At 47.4% G+C, this 24,782-nt stretch overlaps 1 protein-coding gene and 1 non-coding gene across 2 annotated transcripts; both read right to left on the bottom strand.

Moving 5' to 3' along the window:
• Positions 1 to 18,432: 18,432 nt before the first annotated feature.
• LOC125728236 (splicing factor U2AF 65 kDa subunit-like) lies at positions 18,433 to 23,549 on the bottom strand (the record flags this gene model as incomplete). The annotated part of the gene is made up of 8 exons (XM_049005287.1): positions 23,424 to 23,549; positions 23,200 to 23,232; positions 21,293 to 21,458; positions 20,842 to 20,945; positions 20,442 to 20,593; positions 19,975 to 20,091; positions 19,749 to 19,887; positions 18,433 to 18,519 (listed from the first exon to the last, which is right to left on the bottom strand). Coding segments are annotated over exons 1-8 (847 nt in total), but the record flags the coding sequence as incomplete, so codon positions are not given.
• Positions 23,550 to 24,031: 482 nt separating this feature from the next.
• Positions 24,032 to 24,103, bottom strand: trnad-guc (transfer RNA aspartic acid (anticodon GUC)). Its single transcript has one exon. It is a non-coding gene; the product is annotated as a tRNA-Asp (tRNA).
• Between the last annotated feature and the right edge of the window lie 679 nt (positions 24,104 to 24,782).

Raw genomic sequence — 24,782 nt, 5'->3', positions numbered from 1 at the left:
TAACGGAGTGGACACAAACAATGTAATCATGAAAATGCAATGACCAGATTTAAAATGAGTAACCTTAAAAGGGAAAATACTGTTCTGCAAAGCAAGCAATTTGTGGAAATACTGTCCTAAAGTAATATAGCAGGTGAATAGGAGTTTAGGTTGTTATAAATGAAAGGAAGTTTGTTTACTTGGTTGCAGAGTGGGGGGGGGGGGGTCTTGGCAGTTGGTTGCGGAGGCTGATGAGCTGATGGGTGATGGCACTCAGGGAGGCGCGGTGTTTGCAGCGGTTGTTGGAGTGGAGCCCCTCTGATTCCCTCTCCTGGTGAAGCTTGGGCTTGGTTGCAGTTCTCTGTCCAGCTGGGTCTTCACTGATAGGCTTCAGGAGGGCTTCTTGTGGGCTTCTCTTCTCTTGGGCTGATGTTCTCTGCCTCTCTTCGTGCTGATGGTCTTTTGTTTTCTCCTCCCTTCTGTTTCTCCTCTCCTGGCTTTGTTCTGAGGTGCCAGGTTTTATAGTGTAAAGTTCGTGAATAGGAGTGACCAGGAATTCGACTCCTGGACCAATGGCTGACCATCCATTTGGCGGGCTTTCGGAAGGGGGTCTGTATCAGTCCTTTTGAGATTTATGACCAGAGTGATTTCCCTTGTATTGATGATTTTCGTTAGGCTGGTGTAACTTTTGATATATTCACTTTCGTGGTAACCACTGACCAGATTTGGAAACTGGAGTGATTTTCCATCGGTTTGATACCAAACATGCCATAGCAGCCTAGCGGTTCACACCTCATACCATCTGTAATGATTAATTAATGATTACTTATATTATGTCGTTATGTTATATTACTCACACCTTATTTTATGCCTCACAATCTATATAATTGTAAATATACTGTGTAGCTGCTGGCGCGTTCCAAACTAAATCTCATTGTACTTACAATGTCAATAAAAACATCCATCCATCCATCTAGGCAGGCCAGTGTCGCCTCCATCCTTCCTGAAGTCAGTGATTCCTTTGTCTTTGTGCTGTTTAGTGCCAAATTGTTTGCTGAACTCCAACCTATCAGTTTCTGGACCTCATCTCTGTAAGCTGACTCATAAGAACCAAAGAGATTTACAAATGAGAGGAGGCCATTCGGCCCATCAAGCTCCTTTGAGGAGAACTTAGCTAATAGCTCAAAAATCTTATCTAGCTCTGATTTAAAAGAACCCAGGGTTTTAGCTTGTGTTACAATAACAGGAAGACTATTCCATACTCTAACTACACGCTGTGTACAGAAATGCTTCATCAAATTCGTTTTAAAATGTTCTCCAGCTAATTTCCACTTATGGCCACGAGTTCTGGTATTTAAACTAACATTGAAATAGCCATTTGGCTGAACAGCATCCAGACCTGTTAGAATCTTAAACACCTGGATTATGTCCCCCCTTAGTCTCCTTTGCTCGAGGCTAAACAGATTCAGCTCAGCTAACCTCTCCTCATTAGACATTCCTCTAAGACCAGGAATCATTCTCGTTGCCCTACGTTGCACCTTTTCCAAGGCAGCAATGTCCTTCTTAAGGTATGGTAACCAAACCCGCACACAATATTCTAGGTGGGGTCTTACCAAGGAATTATATTATCGTAGCATCACTTGCCTTGTCTTAAACTCCACACACCTAGAGATGCAATGTGCCTTCTCGCGTGGTGTTCCTGCAGAGGGAGTCTGTGAGTGCTGGAGATTGGGGGAGGGGGCAGTGTGGCTATGTCTGCTCTGTGTTCCTCCAGACGAGCAAAGAAGCTGTTTAGCTCCATTGCTAAAAGGGCGTTGCTGTTAACAGTGACGGTGTTGTTGCCTTTGAAGTTTGTAATGTGTTGTATTCCCTGCCACACCCACTGTGGGTTGTTGTATGTGAAGTAGACCTCTATTTTCTGTTTCTCTGCCTGCCTGGCAACCTTGATGCCCCTATTCAGGTTAGCTCTGGCTGCACTCTGTGTTCTTGACTGCGCTGTCTTGTCCTGTAGTATTGTATTGTTGCTCTTGTGTTTATCTTGCACTTTCTCCCTCTGTTTGTGCTCCTTTCACTCTGTATAGTTCTATCTTGCCCGCACTTGTGTCATCTTGTGTTGTTTCTGTTTTTCTTCTTTGTCTTGCACCGTGGTCCAGGAGGAACAATGTTTCCTTTCACTGTGTACTGTGTATATTGCTGAAATAACAATAAACCCACTTGACCACCTGCCTCGATTCATCCTGAAGAGTTTTCCAATGTTGTTCAAAGGTCTGTTTGTTTCGGGTGAAGGACACGCCCCTGGACGTGCTGGATAAGGGGACCACAGATCAGTGTCCTCAGTCCTGCTTCTCCCTTCAAAGCTGAGAGGAAGATGACCCGCCTGCTGGTTCTGGTTTTGGCTTATGGAGCTCTGCTTATCTCCACAGAGGCCCAGCAAGATTACCACAGTCTCCCTGCACTCTACAAGACGGCCATTAAACTCGCAGTCGAAAATGCTCATCAAGGAACCCGTCAGCACATGAATTTCTATAACATCCAGGGCCGTCCGAAGGTAACTGCTGAGAAAGTGTTTACAAAAGTGTGAAACTTTCATCATCTGCAAGCTGAACTAATGAGAATCACATTGATTTTGATGTTTTAATTTCAATGCATATGATGCTTAATGTCTCTTCACAATGAAAGTGATGGTTGTATATCTCAGCCCTGGTCAATTTTACCTTCTCACAGTTTCTCTCTGAATCTGCTGCAGTCAAGTCTGTGACAGTTTGCCATTTTTTGGGTGATTATTGTTTGTTATATTGCCTTTAAAACAGTTGTAGGCAATTTTGTATATAACGTGTTTATGTGATTTAGATCAGCAGTGAATACATTGACATTGAGATTCTCTTGAGAGCAACAAAATGTCCAAAGTCAACTGCAACAGACCATCGGGCTGACTGTATTTTCATGGACAAGAGGGTAAGTAAAGAGTCACTGTGACTGTGAGCATTGGACATATCAGTTAGCAAATTAATTTAGGTTCATGTTAACTTTTTTGATGCCCTGCGGAGGAAAGTTAGCCAACAATAAAGTAACAAATAGATAGGTGGCCTCAAACAGCCAGTTCCATCACCTTATTCTCAAATTTTAGTAGGTTTACAGGCTTAAAGGCTGGATTACCAGGCAGTTGAAATCAGCCTTAAATGGCAGTGTGGTGTTTTGTGGTGAAAGGGCAATTAAATCTGGTCAGAGCAGGGTAGATGCGCAGTGTGAATTACCCTTTAAATTTACCTCTTTAAATAGTGAACTACAGGACCACTTAGCTTGATCGGAGGACAGTATTTTAATACAGAGCAGTGTTCAGTTAAACGGGATTTGTTGTTCATACTTTTAGATGAACTTGCTTTGTATAATATAGCCTTAAGGTGACCCTGCTTTGGAAGCTCTTTCCTCTAAAATTGTTCTGTGTCATTAAACCCTGCAGTCCAGCAGCTCTGCCTTAAATCTTTAGATATATCTTTACTACACCTTCTCTCACTGTATTTATTGCCCACCACTCTTTAAATACTGTTTTTGTGTGTCTGTGTGTTTTTGCAGCCATTCATTAACTGTAGAGTTTGCAGCAGACGGTCTGGTAATAATCTTACACATCCATCAATTGACTGTGTACCAAACAAGAAAGTGGATGAAGTAAGTGTAGAGAGTCTTAGCATTATGGAAATGTAACAGGTGTGTGAATTGTGTCTAAACATGTGGTTAAACTTTGATTGTGTTTGTACATGCAAAAATTTGATCAGAGTACTGTTTATTAATGACAAGGTTACTTTTAATCTGAACAACAGTGGCAGCACCAGGGAAAAGCTTGGGGGGGGGGCTCTAGCTCCTCCTCCAATGACCATAGTACCCCCACAGCACCCCCAAAATATTGGTTTCATTTTTTCTTTAACTATCTGTAAAATCTGTATATTGTGTAAGACATTTTTGCGGTTTTTATAGCATACTTGTAGTGTATTTTTTCTTCAAAGTACACATAGAGGCTCTGTGAGCTAGACGTTAGAATTTCATATTTTATCATATTTTATCCATGCTGTAGCTTATCGTGCTGTGTGCTTCTATACAGCATCTACATAAGCTGAAAAGCTAAAGCACCCGCTCTAAATAATCTCACTCCCCTATAGCACCTGTAGCATTAAGTCACTGGCGCTGCCACTGCTGAATAAACGACTCCAATCTGACTAAACCGCTTAACTTTTCCTCCCCATGTTACATTTCAGGACAAACGACGTAATATGTGTCCTTCTGATAAACCTCCTCTCAGATCTAAAACTGCCTTGGCTTCCAAGGACACTAAAGAAGCTGAAGGAGACTGTCTGGGCTGTTTCTGATGGCTGATGGTCCTGCAATGTGGACCAGAGGAGGAAACTGGAAGGGAAAATGCTTTGCTTTATATCATGCCCACCCAAAGCCCCCAGTGAGTAAGCCATAGGCGCCGATAGCATGGAAAAACTCCCAAGAAGGAAGAAACCTTGGGAGGGACCAAACTCAAAGGGGGAGCCCATCCTCCTGGGGCCGGCAAAGTGTAGGTGCAGGATCACAAAAAACTTAACGAGAGAATTCGACTGTCCCTCACAAAAACTGTAAAGTTTTAGTGGCTAAATTGCTTTTTCTATGCCTTTTCAAACAGGAGGAGATTTGTTTGGCTATATGTAGAAATTTTCTATACAATTTAGACAGCACAGAATCATTAACCTACTTTAATGAATTTATTTATACAACCACATATTTCACACATTTTGACATCAGTCATGCAGTGAAGATACAGTCTCTTTATTTCTTGACGCCAACCCTCCCCATTAATCCGGGCTTGGGACCGACACCTAGTTGAGCTGGCTTGCTCCCTTAAGTGGCTGGGTTAGGCTAAACTATGTACATATTTATAAAGACTACAATAAATTTATAAAGACCTCCCTAAATATGTAGTCTAACAAAACGCAGTTTAAAGAAGGTAGCCTACCTGGTAAACAAAGAAATTAAAAGGCCCACAGCATATAATCGGGCTATATTCCAAGCAGTTTTTAAGAACGTAACCTACATGGCGAAATTGAATTACTTTCTGGACCAACAAACGCAACCAGGCATGAACATTATGCACCTTCCTAGTCTTGATGTAAGTCGTCCTACAGATGAGGACGTTAGGCAGCCTTTAGATCCGACCCATCATGCACTGCAGTTTTTTGCAAATTCCTCAGACGGAAAACCATTAAATACCTCTTCTATTACCTTATATTACCTTATATTCATGTAATAAATATACAAATATCAATTAGTTGGAAATCAGCCAGACAGACGTAATTACTACAAATGGTTTCCACTGTATTTGTGACTCTGAGTGCCGCAGGCTTGGATGCAGTGCCGCACCATTTTGTAAGGCATGCACTGGCCAATCATGTAGCACTTCTCTCAGAAATATTAATGAGACATCACCTACCACCCTGCAAAAAAGAAATTTGCCGCTTGTCCCCCTGCACATGAGCCAACTTGGCTGCGTCAACCAGCGGAGCTCCGGAGCCTCTGGAGAAACACGCGGCAAAAAAGGCTCGCATGCGGTCTTCCAAAGTTTGGGAATACTTCAGTCATGACACCTTTTCTGCGCCTCTACTGTAGCTGGCGTTAATGATGCTGTTTCAGCCATTTTATATTTTCTGTTTACTTATTCTGTCATGTAAGACTGAGACAAATTATCGTTTACGACAATTCTTACACACTGTAGCCTGACTTGCTGACTTAAGTAAGTTTAACTATAAGCTACCTTTGCTAGTGTTTGTGAATAACATGTTTCTCTAGTTATGAAATTATTCCATGTTTTAGCATCTGTTTCAACATTAAAGTCAAATTGGTATACTGAAATATATAAAAACTATTGAACTATTAACTTAAGTCTAACATAGAAAATCCTACTGAATCTCTTAAGATTTTCCTTTTTTGTTAATGCACTAATGTTTAAGAAGTGTCTTAATAAATTGAATTTCAGATTTGTGTGTGGGTGGGAGTGGGTGAATTGTATTAAATTCATACATTCATTCTTTTGGCTCAGACATTACTGACCTAAAACAAATTGAGGCATTGGGTAAGTGCTTAAATTAGCTACTAAATGGCAAAAAATATTCTAAATATCACATTTTCCATTCTTCGGTATAATTTTAACGAATCACCTATGCTGCCAAACATTAACGCATAGATTGTCACAACACTCTATGTTTTAGTTCTTCTTTATGTGTATAGGACGGTGTGATGGTTCTGGTGGTGGGTGTGGCCGACGCTGCTCGCGATGTTTGGCTATGCTGCAGTCCCAGGGACCAAGTTGGAACACATTTCCACCTTCAAGCTTAGGTGGAAAAACGGCACCGAGACCCAGCAGCAGGACAACTTCACTTGTCCAGACAACCAGCCCTGCTTCATCATTGAAGTAAGCCCTGTGAACAGGAGCGAGATGTACTTCTGCAGTGGATGTTATAGCGGAAAGAACATCCCCATCCTCACGTCTGCCGGAGTGCCCCCTCAAGTGGGTGTGTGACTTAACTCGATGGATGAATTGGACAGAATGTACTGTTACTAGAGGTCGACCGATATGGGTTTTTCAATAGCCGATGCCGATATTTAGGAGTCAGGGTCAGGCGATGGCCGATATATGCTGCTGATTTTTTTTGGCCGATAATTGGACGTTTTCCCCTCTATTTGCATGGTAAAATATCACACTAATAATAACAAACGATACACAAAATTTCTCAATTTAGCATTTATTGAATACTCAACTTGGAAACAATAACACATTTATAAACAATAAAAATAGCAGCATCAGAATCTCTGTTAGTGCACAATATAGCAGCAAACTCCTCATGTTTGACGGAAGGAAATTTGTAAACAATACAAAAAGGAATAAGCATGTTATCTTCAGTTGTAATCCCACTTCCAGTCCCTGAGTCTTACTCACCACACTCATACTTCACAGCAATCAGACAGCAGTTAATTAACCAGAAGAGAAAAATGCAAAAACACAACAGAACTTGTAAATAATAACAAACTAATAGACAATAAAAATAGCAGCATCAGAATCTCTATTAGTGCCAAATATAGCAGCAAACTCCTCATGTCTGACGGAAGGAAAATTTGTAAATACACAAAGGAATGAGCACATCTTCAGTTTTAATCCCATTTCCAGTCCCTGAGTCTTCCTCATCCCACAAGCAGGCAAGGCATGTCACCCCGGTTGTGTGACACTTATTTTATATAATAAAATAAGTGCCCCCTGCGGCCCCAGAGCCCGAGCAGCCGTCTCCGCTGCCTGCAGCTACCGCGCCCACGTCCGAGGCGCTTTCCCTGCCTGCAGCTCCCGGGCAGGCGCCCCCTCTGCAGCCTGCAGCTCCAGTCCCTGGCCCCACTCCAGTCCCTTCTCCCCCTGTGACTCTGGTACCCTCACCCCGACGAGCCCGACCCCGGCCACGGGTCCTTATGTCTGTGTCCCATAAGGGGAGAGGACACAGACGCACGGCTGGGGTCCCACCCGCCCAGCCCCCTGGCTCGCCCTCCCTCGCCGGCGCTAGGGCTTGGTCGGCGCCTGCGGGTCCTGGCCCTCCGGGTCGGCTGTCGTCTGCGGGTCCCCCTCCGCGGCCTCGTCGCCCTGCCTCGGTCCCTCCTCCGGCGTCTTATCGGTTGCCTGCGGGCCCCCCGACGGCGGCTCCTCATTCGCCTGCTGGTCCTCCCGCTCTGGCGTGTCGGAGGACGTCGCCGTCTGCTGCGGCTCCCCCTCTCTCCTTGCCCTCGCCAGGGTCCCTTCCAGCTCCTTCGTCCCCTTCCCTGGTCTCCCCTCCGACTCCCTCCTTCGTCCCTGCGTCTGTCCCTCACCCCATCTCCTCGGCCCCTCCGGCTCCGGCCTCCCGGCCGCCTGCAGCCCTTCCGGCTGCCTCCCGTCGCCCGCTGGGTCTCCCTCGGGCTCCTCTTGGTTCCCCCTCCTTCTCTCCCTGGCCTCCCGTCTTTGTCCCTCCTGCCTCTGCTCCCCCTCGCTTTGTTCCTCCTGTCTCTGTCCCTCCTCTCTTTGTCCCTCGTCCCTCTGGCTTCTGCTCCTCTTTCCCCGATGTTCCCTTCGTTCACTCCCGGTCCTTTTGTCCTGCCTGTTCCCTCCGTGTCCCCCTTTCTGATCTGTTTCTCTGCCTTTCCTGTCTTATGTCAAGTCTTGTCCTGGCTCCTTCCCCTGTGCCAGTTCTGTCTGTCCGTTCTGTTCCCTGTCCCTCATTAATGAGGTTTTATATAGATATACATATATGCCCGGCTTGTCCGCTCCTCGTGTGTGCCACGCCCCCTGATTACCCACGTGTGCTTCCCTGATCGTCTCCTGCTTTGCCCGATTACTTTGATTAGTCATGACCTATTTTAAGTCCTGGTCTTACCTGTTTGCCCTGTCCGTCATTGTAGTTTGTCAATGCCTGCGTTCCGTCCTGCTCTACCCGCTCCGTTTCCCCGATTAAAGACCCGTTTTCACAAACACAAAAAATTGGTATAGATAGGCGACGGACAATCTGATTGGCTCAGATAGGCGACGGACAATCTGATTGGCTCAGATAGGCGACGGACAATCTGATTGGCTCAGATAGGCGACGGACAATCTGATTGGCTCAGATAGGCGACGGACAATCTGATTGGCTCAGATAGGCGACGGACAATCTGATTGGCTCAGATAGGCGACGGAAAATCTGATTGGCTCAGATAGGCGACGGACAATCTGATTGGCTCAGATAGGCGACGGACAATCTGATTGGCTCAGATAGGCGACGGACAATCTGATTGGCTCAGATAGGCGACGGACAATCTGATTGGCTCAGATAGGCGACGGACAATCTGATTGGCTCAGATAGGCGACGGACAATCTGATTGGCTCAGATAGGCGACGGACAATCTGATTGGCTCAGATAGGCGACGGACAATCTGATTGGCTCAGATAGGCGACGGACAATCTGATTGGCTCAGATAGGCGACGGACAATCTGATTGGCTCAGATAGGCGACGGACAATCTGATTGGCTCAGATAGGCGACGGACAATCTGATTGGCTCAGATAGGCGACGGACAATCTGATTGGCTCAGATAGGCGACGGACAATCTGATTGGCTCAGATAGGCGACGGACAATCTGATTGGCTCAGATAGGCGACGGACAATCTGATTGGCTCAGATAGGCGACGGACAATCTGATTGGCTCAGATAGGCGACGGACAATCTGATTGGCTCAGATAGGCGACGGACAATCTGATTGGCTCAGATAGGCGACGGACAATCTGATTGGCTCAGATAGGCGACGGACAATCTGATTGGCTCAGATAGGCGACGGACAATCTGATTGGCTCAGATAGGCGACGGACAATCTGATTGGCTCAGATAGGCGACGGACAATCTGATTGGCTCAGATAGGCGACGGACAATCTGATTGGCTCAGATAGGCGACGGACAATCTGATTGGCTCAGATAGGCGACGGACAATCTGATTGGCTCAGATAGGCGACGGACAATCTGATTGGCTCAGATAGGCGACGGACAATCTGATTGGCTCAGATAGGCGACGGACAATCTGATTGGCTCAGATAGGCGACGGACAATCTGATTGGCTCAGATAGGCGACGGACAATCTGATTGGCTCAGATAGGCGACGGACGATCTGATTGGCTCAGATAGGCGACGGACGATCTGATTGGCTCAGATAGGCGACGGACGATCTGATTGGCTCAGATAGGCGACGGACGATCTGATTGGCTCAGATAGGCGACGGACGATCTGATTGGCTCAGATAGGCGACGGACGATCTGATTGGCTCAGATAGGCGACGGACGATCTGATTGGCTCAGATAGGCGACGGACGATCTGATTGGCTCAGATAGGCGACGGACGATCTGATTGGCTCAGATAGGCGACGGACGATCTGATTGGCTCAGATAGGCGACGGACGATCTGATTGGCTCAGATAGGCGACGGACGATCTGATTGGCTCAGATAGGCGACGGACGATCTGATTGGCTCAGATAGGCGACGGACGATCTGATTGGCTCAGATAGGCGACGGACGATCTGATTGGCTCAGATAGGCGACGGACGATCTGATTGGCTCAGATAGGCGACGGACGATCTGATTGGCTCAGATAGGCGACGGACGATCTGATTGGCTCAGATAGGCGACGGACGATCTGATTGGCTCAGATAGGCGACGGACGATCTGATTGGCTCAGATAGGCGACGGACGATCTGATTGGCTCAGATAGGCGACGGACGATCTGATTGGCTCAGATAGGCGACGGACGATCTGATTGGCTCAGATAGGCGACGGACGATCTGATTGGCTCAGATAGGCGACGGACGATCTGATTGGCTCAGATAGGCGACGGACGATCTGATTGGCCAATCAGATCGTCCGTCGCCTATCTGAGCCAATCAGATAGTCCGTCGCCTATCTGAGCCAATCAGATCGTCCGTCGCCTATCTGAGCCAATCAGATCGTCCGTCGCCTATCTGAGCCAATCAGATCGTCCGTCGCCAATCTGAGCCAATCAGATTGTCCGTCGCCAATCTGAGCCAATCAGATTGTCCGTCGCCAATCTGAGCCAATCAGATTGTCCGTCGCCAATCTGAGCCAATCAGATTGTCCGTCGCCTATCTGAGCCAATCAGATTGTCCGTCGCCTATCTGAGCCAATCAGATTGTCCGTCGCCTATCTGAGCCAATCAGATTGTCCGTCGCCTATCTGAGCCAATCAGATTGTCCGTCGCCTATCTGAGCCAATCAGATTGTCCGTCGCCTATCTGAGCCAATCAGATTGTCCGTCGCCTATCTGAGCCAATCAGATTGTCCGTCGCCTATCTGAGCCAATCAGATTGTCCGTCGCCTATCTGAGCCAATCAGATTGTCCGTCGCCTATCTGAGCCAATCAGATTGTCCGTCGCCTATCTGAGCCAATCAGATTGTCCGTCGCCTATCTGAGCCAATCAGATTGTCCGTCGCCTATCTGAGCCAATCAGATTGTCCGTCGCCTATCTGAGCCAATCAGATTGTCCGTCGCCTATCTGAGCCAATCAGATTGTCCGTCGCCTATCTGAGCCAATCAGATTGTCCGTCGCCTATCTGAGCCAATCAGATTGTCCGTCGCCTATCTGAGCCAATCAGATTGTCCGTCGCCTATCTGAGCCAATCAGATTGTCCGTCGCCTATCTGAGCCAATCAGATTGTCCGTCGCCTATCTGAGCCAATCAGATTGTCCGTCGCCTATCTGAGCCAATCAGATTGTCCGTCGCCTATCTGAGCCAATCAGATTGTCCGTCGCCTATCTGAGCCAATCAGATTGTCCGTCGCCTATCTGAGCCAATCAGATTGTCCGTCGCCTATCTGAGCCAATCAGATTGTCCGTCGCCTATCTGAGCCAATCAGATTGTCCGTCGCCTATCTGAGCCAATCAGATTGTCCGTCGCCTATCTGAGCCAATCAGATTGTCCGTCGCCTATCTGAGCCAATCAGATTGTCCGTCGCCTATCTGAGCCAATCAGATTGTCCGTCGCCTATCTGAGCCAATCAGATTGTCCGTCGCCTATCTGAGCCAATCAGATTGTCCGTCGCCTATCTGAGCCAATCAGATTGTCCGTCGCCTATCTGAGCCAATCAGATTGTCCGTCGCCTATCTGAGCCAATCAGATTGTCCGTCGCCTATCTGAGCCAATCAGATTGTCCGTCGCCTATCTGAGCCAATCAGATTGTCCGTCGCCTATCTGAGCCAATCAGATTGTCCGTCGCCTATCTGAGCCAATCAGATTGTCCGTCGCCTATCTGAGCCAATCAGATTGTCCGTCGCCTATCTGAGCCAATCAGATTGTCCGTCGCCTATCTGAGCCAATCAGATTGTCCGTCGCCTATCTGAGCCAATCAGATTGTCCGTCGCCTATCTGAGCCAATCAGATTGTCCGTCGCCTATCTGAGCCAATCAGATTGTCCGTCGCCTATCTGAGCCAATCAGATTGTCCGTCGCCTATCTGAGCCAATCAGATTGTCCGTCGCCTATCTGAGCCAATCAGATTGTCCGTCGCCTATCTGAGCCAATCAGATTGTCCGTCGCCTATCTGAGCCAATCAGATTGTCCGTCGCCTATCTGAGCCAATCAGATTGTCCGTCGCCTATCTGAGCCAATCAGATTGTCCGTCGCCTATCTGAGCCAATCAGATTGTCCGTCGCCTATCTGAGCCAATCAGATTGTCCGTCGCCTATCTGAGCCAATCAGATTGTCCGTCGCCTATCTGAGCCAATCAGATTGTCCGTCGCCTATCTGAGCCAATCAGATTGTCCGTCGCCTATCTGAGCCAATCAGATTGTCCGTCGCCTATCTGAGCCAATCAGATTGTCCGTCGCCTATCTGAGCCAATCAGATTGTCCGTCGCCTATCTGAGCCAATCAGATTGTCCGTCGCCTATCTGAGCCAATCAGATTGTCCGTCGCCTATCTGAGCCAATCAGATTGTCCGTCGCCTATCTGAGCCAATCAGATTGTCCGTCGCCTATCTGAGCCAATCAGATTGTCCGTCGCCTATCTGAGCCAATCAGATTGTCCGTCGCCTATCTGAGCCAATCAGATTGTCCGTCGCCTATCTGAGCCAATCAGATTGTCCGTCGCCTATCTGAGCCAATCAGATTGTCCGTCGCCTATCTGAGCCAATCAGATTGTCCGTCGCCTATCTGAGCCAATCAGATTGTCCGTCGCCTATCTGAGCCAATCAGATTGTCCGTCGCCTATCTGAGCCAATCAGATTGTCCGTCGCCTATCTGAGCCAATCAGATTGTCCGTCGCCTATCTGAGCCAATCAGATTGTCCGTCGCCTATCTGAGCCAATCAGATTGTCCGTCGCCTATCTGAGCCAATCAGATTGTCCGTCGCCTATCTGAGCCAATCAGATTGTCCGTCGCCTATCTGAGCCAATCAGATTGTCCGTCGCCTATCTGAGCCAATCAGATTGTCCGTCGCCTATCTGAGCCAATCAGATTGTCCGTCGCCTATCTGAGCCAATCAGATTGTCCGTCGCCTATCTGAGCCAATCAGATTGTCCGTCGCCTATCTGAGCCAATCAGATTGTCCGTCGCCTATCTGAGCCAATCAGATTGTCCGTCGCCTATCTGAGCCAATCAGATTGTCCGTCGCCTATCTGAGCCAATCAGATTGTCCGTCGCCTATCTGAGCCAATCAGATTGTCCGTCGCCTATCTGAGCCAATCAGATTGTCCGTCGCCTATCTGAGCCAATCAGATTGTCCGTCGCCTATCTGAGCCAATCAGATTGTCCGTCGCCTATCTGAGCCAATCAGATTGTCCGTCGCCTATCTGAGCCAATCAGATTGTCCGTCGCCTATCTGAGCCAATCAGATTGTCCGTCGCCTATCTGAGCCAATCAGATTGTCCGTCGCCTATCTGAGCCAATCAGATTGTCCGTCGCCTATCTGAGCCAATCAGATTGTCCGTCGCCTATCTGAGCCAATCAGATTGTCCGTCGCCTATCTGAGCCAATCAGATTGTCCGTCGCCTATCTGAGCCAATCAGATTGTCCGTCGCCTATCTGAGCCAATCAGATTGTCCGTCGCCTATCTGAGCCAATCAGATTGTCCGTCGCCTATCTGAGCCAATCAGATTGTCCGTCGCCTATCTGAGCCAATCAGATTGTCCGTCGCCTATCTGAGCCAATCAGATTGTCCGTCGCCTATCTGAGCCAATCAGATTGTCCGTCGCCTATCTGAGCCAATCAGATTGTCCGTCGCCTATCTGAGCCAATCAGATTGTCCGTCGCCTATCTGAGCCAATCAGATTGTCCGTCGCCTATCTGAGCCAATCAGATTGTCCGTCGCCTATCTGAGCCAATCAGATTGTCCGTCGCCTATCTGAGCCAATCAGATTGTCCGTCGCCTATCTGAGCCAATCAGATTGTCCGTCGCCTATCTGAGCCAATCAGATTGTCCGTCGCCTATCTGAGCCAATCAGATTGTCCGTCGCCTATCTGAGCCAATCAGATTGTCCGTCGCCTATCTGAGCCAATCAGATTGTCCGTCGCCTATCTGAGCCAATCAGATTGTCCGTCGCCTATCTGAGCCAATCAGATTGTCCGTCGCCTATCTGAGCCAATCAGATTGTCCGTCGCCTATCTGAGCCAATCAGATTGTCCGTCGCCTATCTGAGCCAATCAGATTGTCCGTCGCCTATCTGAGCCAATCAGATTGTCCGTCGCCTATCTGAGCCAATCAGATTGTCCGTCGCCTATCTGAGCCAATCAGATTGTCCGTCGCCTATCTGAGCCAATCAGATTGTCCGTCGCCTATCTGAGCCAATCAGATTGTCCGTCGCCTATCTGAGCCAATCAGATTGTCCGTCGCCTATCTGAACCAATCAGATTGTCCGTCGCCTATCTGAACCAATCAGATTGTCCGTCGCCTATCTGAACCAATCAGATTGTCCGTCGCCTATCTGAACCAATCAGATCGTCCGTCGCCTATCTGAACCAATCAGATCGTCCGTCGCCTATCTGAACCAATCAGATCGTCCGTCGCCTATCTGAACCAATCAGATCGTCCGTCGCCTATCTGAACCAATCAGATCGTCCGTCGTCTATCTGAACCAATCAGATTGTTTTTCTTACACAAAAAATTATTCCGTTTTCAAAACACTTTTGTGCAAGAAATGCTCCCATGAGCCTGTGTTTAGTGCCTACAGAGGTCTTCTTTTTGCCACTGGTACAGGAGAGTACGGGTCCCACCTTGCCACAGCCAGGCACCTCCACGCTATCGACGGGCCGCGGAATCTCGATGGAGCGCACGTTGCCGTACTTGCAACACTCCTCCCGGATGTCCTCCAGGATCTCCTCGTAGTCCTCGTCGTCCACCAGCTCCTCGGGCATGACCATGTTGAGGAGGCACAGCACCTCCGTGGGCATGCCGGAGCTCTGCAGCCGCTGCAGCCCTGGAACCTGCAGCGTCACCGGCGTCTCGATGATGGCCGTCTGTCCCGGGGGGCGACAAGAGTGTCAGATACCCCCTGATCGTCCAATCGTCTCGAGTAACAGCGAGAAATTTACATGGACCCAAATAAACCCAAGAAATAGGGGCATTAAGCTTCCTGGGAGGCACCCAGGAACCAAGTTGGGTTTAGGACATCAGAAAGGCGGCAGCCGAGGGCAAATACTCACAGCGTTGGCATTCTTAGCCCCCACGCTTGCCCGCTGGACGATGAGCTTCTTGTCTCCGAGCTGCATGCCATTGAGTCCAGCCACGGCCTGCGGGATGCATCCCACACAAGCGTCAGCAATTCCATCCGGAAGCCCCGAGTCACCCCAGACCTTCCAGCTGCTGCCCCACCTCACGCACCTGGTCAGTGGCACTGATGTCCACGTATTCACAGAAAGCATAACCCTTAGACAGTGACGTGGCACTGTCCTTCACAAGGTTGAAGGCCTTAAGAGGTCCGAACGACGTCAAGAGTTCCTTCACCTGGGCAAGAGGAGGAGACGCGGGGGGGCGATTAGCCCGACAGTCCAGGCACGGCGCCTCGCTAGAAATGCTAATCTTAACTGTGGGAGAAGCAGCATGTTAAACTTTGCAAAACGACATGAGGAAACAGTGAAGACATCAGGAAAATGGCTTTATGACAAGTGGCTCGACATTACGGTGCAACACTAGAGCTCAAAGCCCCCTGTGCCCTTTCTGCATGACTTACTTACTGGGAGCGTACAAAAGTAACTATTTTGATTCTTGTCAATGAATGATAACACAGATTCCCCCCCCCCCATCCTACAGCATATACAACACAACTGAATTCCTAATCAAGTTCTCTGATAATTCCAACTACGAATTTTGAAATATGGACCGAGTTGCATCTGATTTTAAGGGCCACAATAATTAAGCTAGATGGTATATAAAAAAAAAACTAAATAAAAACAGCTAATTATATGTTAAGTGTTCCATGTATACAATGTGGAGGGGGGGGGGGGCGACTCGGCAGAACACAAACCCAGCCGAATCACTGACTTCCTGTTCTTAAAACCAAGAACCACATTGGTGCAGTTAATTAGAGGGACAAAGCCTACAGGAGATAAACTCACAGGTAAAGCTAAGAGCCGCCACAGGGTCCTGCTAAAGGGGCCACGGCTTGAAGCCAAACAGGACGAAATAGCTCTGCTAACATCATTCCTCACTTATTCTACAGGAATCTACTGTAAAGCCGCATTAACCACTGACTTCAGAAAGGAGTCACCTGGGACACTGGCAGCCACAAGAGGGCGCTACCTCCTACCTTCTCTTAGGGGCAAAAAAAAAAAAAAATCAAATTTATACCCTGTGATCAGCATAATAAGTCTCTCCCCAGCCTTCAACCCCCAAAAAAAGGACCCCATATGCTTAAGAGCACTCCAGGACAGAGCCCCCCCACAGGGGCAGGCCGTCGACAGGGAGGATATCCGTGCGAGGGACGGAATGTCTTACTTGCCTTGTGTTACATGTTGGCATGGCAGCAGTAGGTCAGTACTACTGAACAAATTATGAGCGAAGACTTAACGATCTTACAGGCCCCTAGCTGGGGACAAAGTGGGGAACAAAAATGAAAGAGCTGTAAGTATCAAAGCGGTAGCAGGGACTGCAAAAAAAATGTAAACACCAGGATACAAGCAGCGGTTTCCATTTCACCTGTCTATGGCACATTTACTGGCTTTGACGTGAAATACATTAACAGTTCTGCTGGATTCAAACTCTCTCCCCCCAGTGCTGCTTTGGTACAGCCTTCCTCTTGACTTGGATTACATGTGACTCACACTGGATAAGAAAGATTACGATGACAATCCGAAAAGGAGGAAAAAAATCAAAGAAAAACAAACTGACTGCACTTCTCACTTACCTTTCACTGAAACCGCGATCACTATCTTGTGGGCTGAGTCTTGCCATTTTTAACAGTTTAGGCTAAAGTGAGTGGGACACCGGAGCTCAAAATGTTACAATGCAGGGGTGGACGCAAAACGTTTTGCGATTAACTTTTGCAAAATAAATAGGTAAACTATTAAATGCCTGTATGGATTATGTCTATAATGGGCCGATTTCAGTGGGGTGGCGATATAGGAAGAAAAAAAAAAAATCATAAAAGATGCTAATGAGAAGTAGAAAATGTCTAAAATGTGACCCTTTCAACACTTTCAGAGTAAGACGACCTCATCTGTGCATGTTGTTATGGTAATATTATCCATCACTGACGTCATAACAGAATAGGGCATGGGGCACGATGTGAAAACTCCAGTGAAGCTGATAATCGTTCACCAGGAAAAAGGTCCGAAGTATTTTCTGCCTTTCGAGCGACACAGCAATGTAGGGAACGATTCTTCCGCAGCTCCCCATCGCTGTTAACGGGATGTGAAGTCATCGTTCTCAGTGTGCGGACATGGACGTGAGACACGGCACGTCTGCGAATACTGAAGCGTTTGGGGACTTGGTCGATCTCCCCCACATTTCAAGCACAGTCTATGGTAGTGTTTCCCAGCCCAGTCCTCGGGGGTACCCCCCCGGTCAGTCCACGTTTTTGCTTCCTCTCAGCACACCTGTACCAGGTATTCGGTGTTCCTGATTGGCTGGGAGCTAGGAGGGAGCGAAAATGTGGACAGTCGGCGGTTCCCCGAGGACTGGGATTGGGCAAACACAGGTGTACGGCAATGTGGAGGTATTCGTCAGTTAGGTGACGCGCAGATGACTCGATTTTAAATTTTCATGCAGCAAAACGACGCGGCTGATTCATCCGACTAACACTCAGCAATTAACCCGATATACAAATATTCCAGGGTACCCAGCAACAGGCAGCACAGGGACTGGCTACGTGACTGGTTTGGCAAGCCGCCAGCTGTAAGGCACGTTTCCCAAAGCCTTTGTTGCTAATAAGGTTATTTGCTAACAACATTAGATAACAACTGAATGGTTCCAACTATGCAAGTCGATAACATGAGGTTTTGGGAAACGTACCTTTTACATTAGCGGGGTCTCAATATCTTCATAATTTACAGCTGGATAAACAATGAGCGTAATGTAACTGTCAACTCATTACCTACATGTCTAATAAATGTTTAATAAATCCCATGAATATCTTTAAAAAAAAAAAAAAAAAACCTCAAATGTGCGGCTATTTTCAGCAGCTAGCTTTAAACATGATGCTGACATTTGACCCCCCAGTATCTTGTAATGAATTTTAAGCGGTGAGGTAACTTTGACAGGCTTTCTTTTCCTACTAATCAGTTACACAGAGACGAGTGTTTATTTTATGTATGTATGTGCGTGCGCGTGCGTGCGTGCGTGCGTGTGCGTGTGTGTGCATGCCTGCTTGAGTTCCACGTGCAGCAGTGGGACAGAAACACAGGAGGGTTGTGGGTCGGCTCCCCGGCGACAGAGACTGAGGGCGGGGTACCTGATCGTCACTGAGATAGTTGGGCAGGCCTCCGACAAAGAGCTTGTGTGGCGAGTCTGGAACCACGGTGGAGACGACCCCTGCAGACAGAGCGGCACGGCGCCCAAAGCCGGCCGATCACAGCAAACCGTCAACATGCCGGATAATGACCACGAGCAAACGGCGCGAGTGAAATAAGCCAACTTCAAATCAGTATGACGTCGTTATCTCCTATATAATATCAGATAAATGTAACTCCAGCAAAAAAATACCTAAATACTGGGGCAGTTTGACGACTGTTTTTTGTCTCTCCCATCTTGCTCTCCATGGGAGATGCTGACACATGCAGCACCAGTCAAAAGTATGGACACACCTGCTCTTAATGCATTTGTCTCTATTTTAGCTGTTATTCACCTTATAGTAAAAGGCCTTTGGGCATGGAAGTTATGCATATGAAGTACTGCAAAGACAAAATTTTTGTCTCTTCAAAATAGGAGCCATTGGCTTCGATGACAGCATTGCGGACTCAACCAGCTAACATATGTACCCACCTGGACCGTTTCTCCAACAGTCCTCGAGTTTCCACAAGTTCTGCGCGCAAGCTGGCTACCTTACTCTTACTCTCATCCAACTGATCCCAAACCAGCTCTATAGAGTTTAGGTTGGGGGGCTGTGGGGACCATCTCTTTCCTAGTTCACAAGGTAATAAGCTACTTGCATAACCTTCAAGGTGGGCTTTGGGTCATTATCTTGCTGAAAAACAAGTCATTTTCAGTAGGTGTGTCCAGAATTTTTAACTAGAATAGGAGCCAGCAACCCTAGAACAATTTGGGGGTTAGGGTCCTTGCTCAAGGGCCCAGTGGTGAAATCACTCTGCCAACCCTGCCAACCAGCAACCTTCTTTTCATGGGCAAACATCACAGAGCCACACAACACCCCTATGTTAACAGTAAGAAGTGAGTGACTGAGCTGTGTGTGTGTGTGTGTGGCTCAGCTGGTTAGGATGCCAGCGTTATCATCAGAAGATCACTGGTTCACATCACTGGTGATCACACCACTGGGCCGGCGAGTTTGCTCTAGGGACAGGCTGACCCTGATTTCTCAAAAAAAAAAAAAAAAAAAAAAACATTCTTCACTTTGGATAAAACTGTCTGCTAAATATTTACAACATTAAGTAAATAAAAGTGAAAGTCTCCCTCTTTATATGACAAGACATCCGCAGCTTGCGAAGGACAGTCAGTCCGTAACGAGTACAAAAAACTGGCCTTGCCGATCGGCTCTTCAAAGGTAAATAAAGATTAAGGTTATGACGGCGACAAGCAAAACGGACCTGGTACGTGGAAGGCGGGCTGCTCTGAGATGCCAGGCAGGGGGCGATAGTCGTGGGGCCGCCTGATTTTTAACGACTGACCCTGGAAAATGATGCCGTCGAAGGCCATTGCCTGCGTGGTCTCATCCACGGACCGAAACTAGGGCAGAACGAAGAACGTCGTTAATCAGGGAAGGCTGCGGTCTCCGCCTGGACACAGCAGCCATTAGGCAGGAAAGACTCTTACTTCAAGGAAGGCAAAGTTCTTGTCCTGGTTTATCTGAACAGCGAGGACGGGATTGGTGGGACCTTGACATAAGCCAGCCAATCGCATCTGGGTATTGAAGAAATCCGCCATGGCCTCCTAAAAAGACAGGCAGACACACTGAATGAAGACAGGCAGACGTCTGAAGACATCAAAACAGGCAAACGAGAAAAAAAATGACTGACAAGTCTAGTACATTTATCTATTTATTTTGCGGACACTTTCATCCAAAGCAACATACATTTCATTGAAGAAGCAGGACCAGACAGTTCCTAGAGCAAATAGTGCTTAAGGGCTGCGCTCGGGGGCCCAATGGTGAAATCACTCTGCTGCCCAAGGGATTTGAACCAACAACCTTCTTGTGACCGGCTCAGTGTCCTAACTCACTGAGCTACACATGACACCAGTATGCATGACAGAAGGCAACGCGGGACTTTGCCTGGACTCACCTCCGTCAGGCCGAAGGGGATGTTGCCGACATAAAGCCGCCTGGCCTGCCGGGTCATCTGGCTGCCGACCATCGGCACCTGGGTGGGCGTCACTGCCACGCCGCTGGTGGTGGATGTTGCCAGTAAAGCTATCGTGGGGATCTGCCCTGCAGCTGTGGGGAGGAGAAAGGGCTTCAAGACCCCAACCAGGGACGGCCAGAACATCCGGATCGTCGCCTTCATTTGCTTCTAACCCCTAGGTTTAAGCTCTCTTCACACTGTCTGAAATCATCCCAAGTGTTATTCCCTCTTTGACCAGCAGGGGGGAGGAGGGCACTCCAGAATAAATGCTTTCATTGCAACCAATATACCATAACCTTGCAATACTGAACTAGCACACATGGAAGCGTCGCATCCAAACCTTGCATTGCCTTGTACTGCATGGGGGTGATGTGCTCGAATCCCGGAGGGGGAACATCCCAGTACTTGTATGTCCTTTTCTTACGGCTTCTCCGAGGAGAGTAGCTGCCCAAACACAAAACAGAAGGTTGTTTTCCCCAAACAATACAGTGTAAACACTCAGAATCTGGCAAAAACAAACAGATGGCAGAATGTTTACATTTAACTTTGGATCGCAGGCAGTTTAAGGTCATGAGGGTGTGACCATGCGCCACTTTTTAGGCTGGCTTTGAGGTCCCATCGCTATGGCGGGGGCTACTTATAAACGCCAGTTAAAATTTAATATGGGTACAGTCCCCCTTCCCACCACGAAGAAACCAATTGGTTGATTGTGAAAGAAACTTGTTAAGAGGCCTCAAACCATGCTAGATATCAGCTTCAGTGCCTGTAACCGGGACCGTGAGGGGGGGTACCTGTGCTCGCGTGAGCTGCTCCGTCGGTCACGACCCTTGCGGTCGCGGCTGCTGCTGCGCTTCTCGTGACTCCGCCCCCTGGAGTCCTTGCTCCAGCGGCGGTGCTTCTCGCCACGGCTCAGAGACCGGCTGCGGCTACGCTTCTTGTGTCGCTCCTTCTCCCGCTCTGGGGGACGACACCGTGGTACCAGTGAGACGGTGGGCGGAGCGACATGACTGCCCCCCTACCATCCATTTCGATAAATCCAAGATGTGTAACTCAGAGGGATTATGAATGTGTGTCCGGATGGTTGTGGGTTTGAAGCCCATGAGTCACAGAGTAATCATATTACCAACTTCCCTGGGGTGCTGGATGCTGACTGACCCAGCGCTATGCCTTAAAAGTCACTTACGGAGACCAAGATGTGGTACGGGGTCTAACTCCCCAGTTTCCTCACCAGAATGAAGCACCTCCATTCAATTCACATATTCAATCACACCCTCCTGAAACAAACACACCCATCTCTCAATGGCTAATAATTTCAAGGGCACAAGGACATCCCCTTGAATGTCAGTCTGTTGTGAAACAATAAAAACATAACCAGACTAATTAATGATATAGGAGCACAGTGGTGAGTACAGTTGCCTCACGCCTCCGAGTCTGGAGGCCTGAATTTTGCCTCTGCTCTCTGTATGGGGAATTTGCCTGGAATAGGCTCCAGGGGAGCCTGACTAAGATAACTGGTTGGACGATGGATGGGTAATTAATATCGTTTCAATCTGACAGACAGCACTTTATTAAACTAGCAATAAAATATCACCTTTCTATCCCAGCAGGTCCTTCATATAGAAGCTTAAATAAATCCCTGAAGGTGCAGTTTTCAGTGAAGCATTTAAACGCAGGTGCTGCTCGAGGAATCAGCTTCATGCATCAGTTATAACAGCGTTACGGTAATGCACCGCTGCAAAAGTACAGACACGGAGCGGCCAATGCATCTTACGTAAATCGGTAATAACCAATTACCGCAATCGCAGGCATAGTCAGAGCGCAGATATGAATGACTGGAACTGCTAGTTTATCAAACACGGCGGCACTTAGTGCTCGTCTAGCCGAATCAGGTCGTTTCGAATGACATTTTAGTGATTTAGTGATAAGGAGCTGATATGACAAGATTGCCATTTGATAGGTACATAAATCAATCCTACTTTCGACTCCGTTGTAACGCATGTTGTATATTTCAGTTGCGTTAGTATGGCTTAAGTTTATTCAGTTTACTGGATTCTCTGCACTTTAATGAAGTTATATGTGTATTGTTATATAACTGTACATCATTGTTAGTTACTGCTATCCGCTGTAAAGGTAGATACAGGTGCAAGACTTTGCAATAACGACCTAAAAGCAGTTGTTATGATTCCAGGGAACGCGGCTGATTTTTAGAGTCTATACATCATGAAGAAACGGCGATCGTGTGAGAAAGACTTATTCTGTACGGATGACAGGGCCAGCATTTCGGACCCAAGGGAAAGGCTATTGTGCATCGGAAAGAGACAAAATCATATCATTATATAGAAAACTCGTCGTAGTATTTAAAAACCAAGTAACTAACACTGTTATTAAGTGCGGACTTTAAATCAAGTGGTCGCGGTCGTTTTTATTTGCATAAAACTTTAAACGTGATCTTGAAAATATAACGCTTGCAACAAACATCCATGCATAGTGTGTTACTGCGAATGAAAATACGCGGGTCACAATTTATGATCCAAGTGTATAATGGTAAATAATTAAATAAATAAAACCGCAGGCTTTCACATCGAGTGCACCCCAATAACGTTTCATTGAAATGTCCATGTTATGTACGCCGGGCACTGATGGATGCAGGCCTAGCGATCTCTATAACAATGCCAAGCAAAGAATGTCACTGATTTACCAAAGCGGTCAGTTTTCGGGGATCCTGCGGCAGCTGGGAGAAGAAGAATCGGGCAGGTTTCAGAATCGGCGAGCGCTCGGATAAAAGGCACCGATTTCCCAGCCGCGCTTTTCTTTTCGGAACCAGCAGAAGTGCCCTCCGCACCATCCTCGGCGCTAGGACACGCCGGCCACTTTATTACCCTAAAACAGGGAGCATACACCGATCTTCAAAGCCAAACTTACCTTGCCGATTTTCGCTTAACTGCTTCTCAAACTCATCGAAATCGGACATTTTTCAGTCCGTACTAAAGACGTATTGCAAAATAAGCAGAGGTCCAACAGTAGGCCTTTGAATGGGCTACAGGCTGCATTGGGTTCTGCTGCTTTTTCTTCCGAGTCGCCTGCCCCTCCTCCCCCGAAGTCATCGGCTCTTCCTCGGTTGTATCACACACAGGTTCGGAAACATTCGATGCGCATTACCGTCCCCTCCTGCACTGGAGGGTTAAGGACAACGTGATTATATCGAACCAAAATTGAAATGTGCAAGTTGACTTTCCTAGTTATACGTCTTCATTTTTATTCTGGGTTTAACAACCATGAGTTTATGACGTATTTTACATGATTAGTTGGCGACTGGACCTTATTGTTTATATCTCTTATTAAGGATCCATCCATCCATACATCAATTATCAAAACCACACACTTACAATCCGAGTCTAGTTTCATATGCTGCGCTGCTGAGCGACCCGCAGAATATTATGCATGAGTACAAGTCACAAGCCCCGTTTCCACTAACACGGGGCCGGTTCTAGCTTGGTGCCTTTTGAGACCGAGGCAAAAAGATGCAGACTCTCCCCGTCGGGGAATCGAACCCCGGTCTCCCGCGTGACAGGCGGGGATACTCACCACTATACTAACGAGGAGATGTACGCGCACTACTTTTACATCTTCAAGATAAACAGCGGATGACTACTAACATTTGCGAGTAATCAATGACTGAGCTTCATGTCATGACCATGGTGCTCAAGAGAAGAAAAAATACATAATGTACGTCCACTGATACCAGAACAACCATATAGCTTTATACTAAGACGATGATTAAACGGAAAATTCCTTTACAAAACACTGCCACAAAATCATAGTTTCGCAATATTACATCGTGCAACGGGACACAGTGTAAGTACGTGAAGTCGGTAATTAAATCAAGAAAAAAAAGTGAGAGGAAAAGAATACTTTTCTATTATCATATTTTTCTAACTGGCCAAACTGAGTCATATTTTGATTATACACACTAACAGAAAAACAGTGCAAATCTCCGGTAGTCCGTTTCACTTGCGCTCCGCTATGGGGCAGTAACAAGCAGAGCTTAAGTGTGGAAGGAAAAAAAAAACACAGGACAGCATCAATCCCAACTTCACAAACGCCGGAGATCGAGATGCTGTAAGCATGACAATTAACATCTTTATCCAAGGGAACAGCTGCAAGACACAGATGCCGCGCCTAACAAAGGTAGGATCGATTCCGAAGTTCAGGCATTTACAGACGCGGACTCTTCTGGAGTTGATTTTTTTCGGGAGATACGCATCAACTTCAAAAGTATGA

The sequence above is a fragment of the Brienomyrus brachyistius genome, unplaced genomic scaffold (genome assembly GCF_023856365.1).
Source record: "Brienomyrus brachyistius isolate T26 unplaced genomic scaffold, BBRACH_0.4 scaffold214, whole genome shotgun sequence".
In the NCBI taxonomy this organism is placed as follows: Eukaryota; Metazoa; Chordata; class Actinopteri; order Osteoglossiformes; family Mormyridae; genus Brienomyrus; species Brienomyrus brachyistius.
Note: the sequence above shows the minus strand (reverse complement) of the source record. Positions and strands in the feature narration are given on the sequence as shown.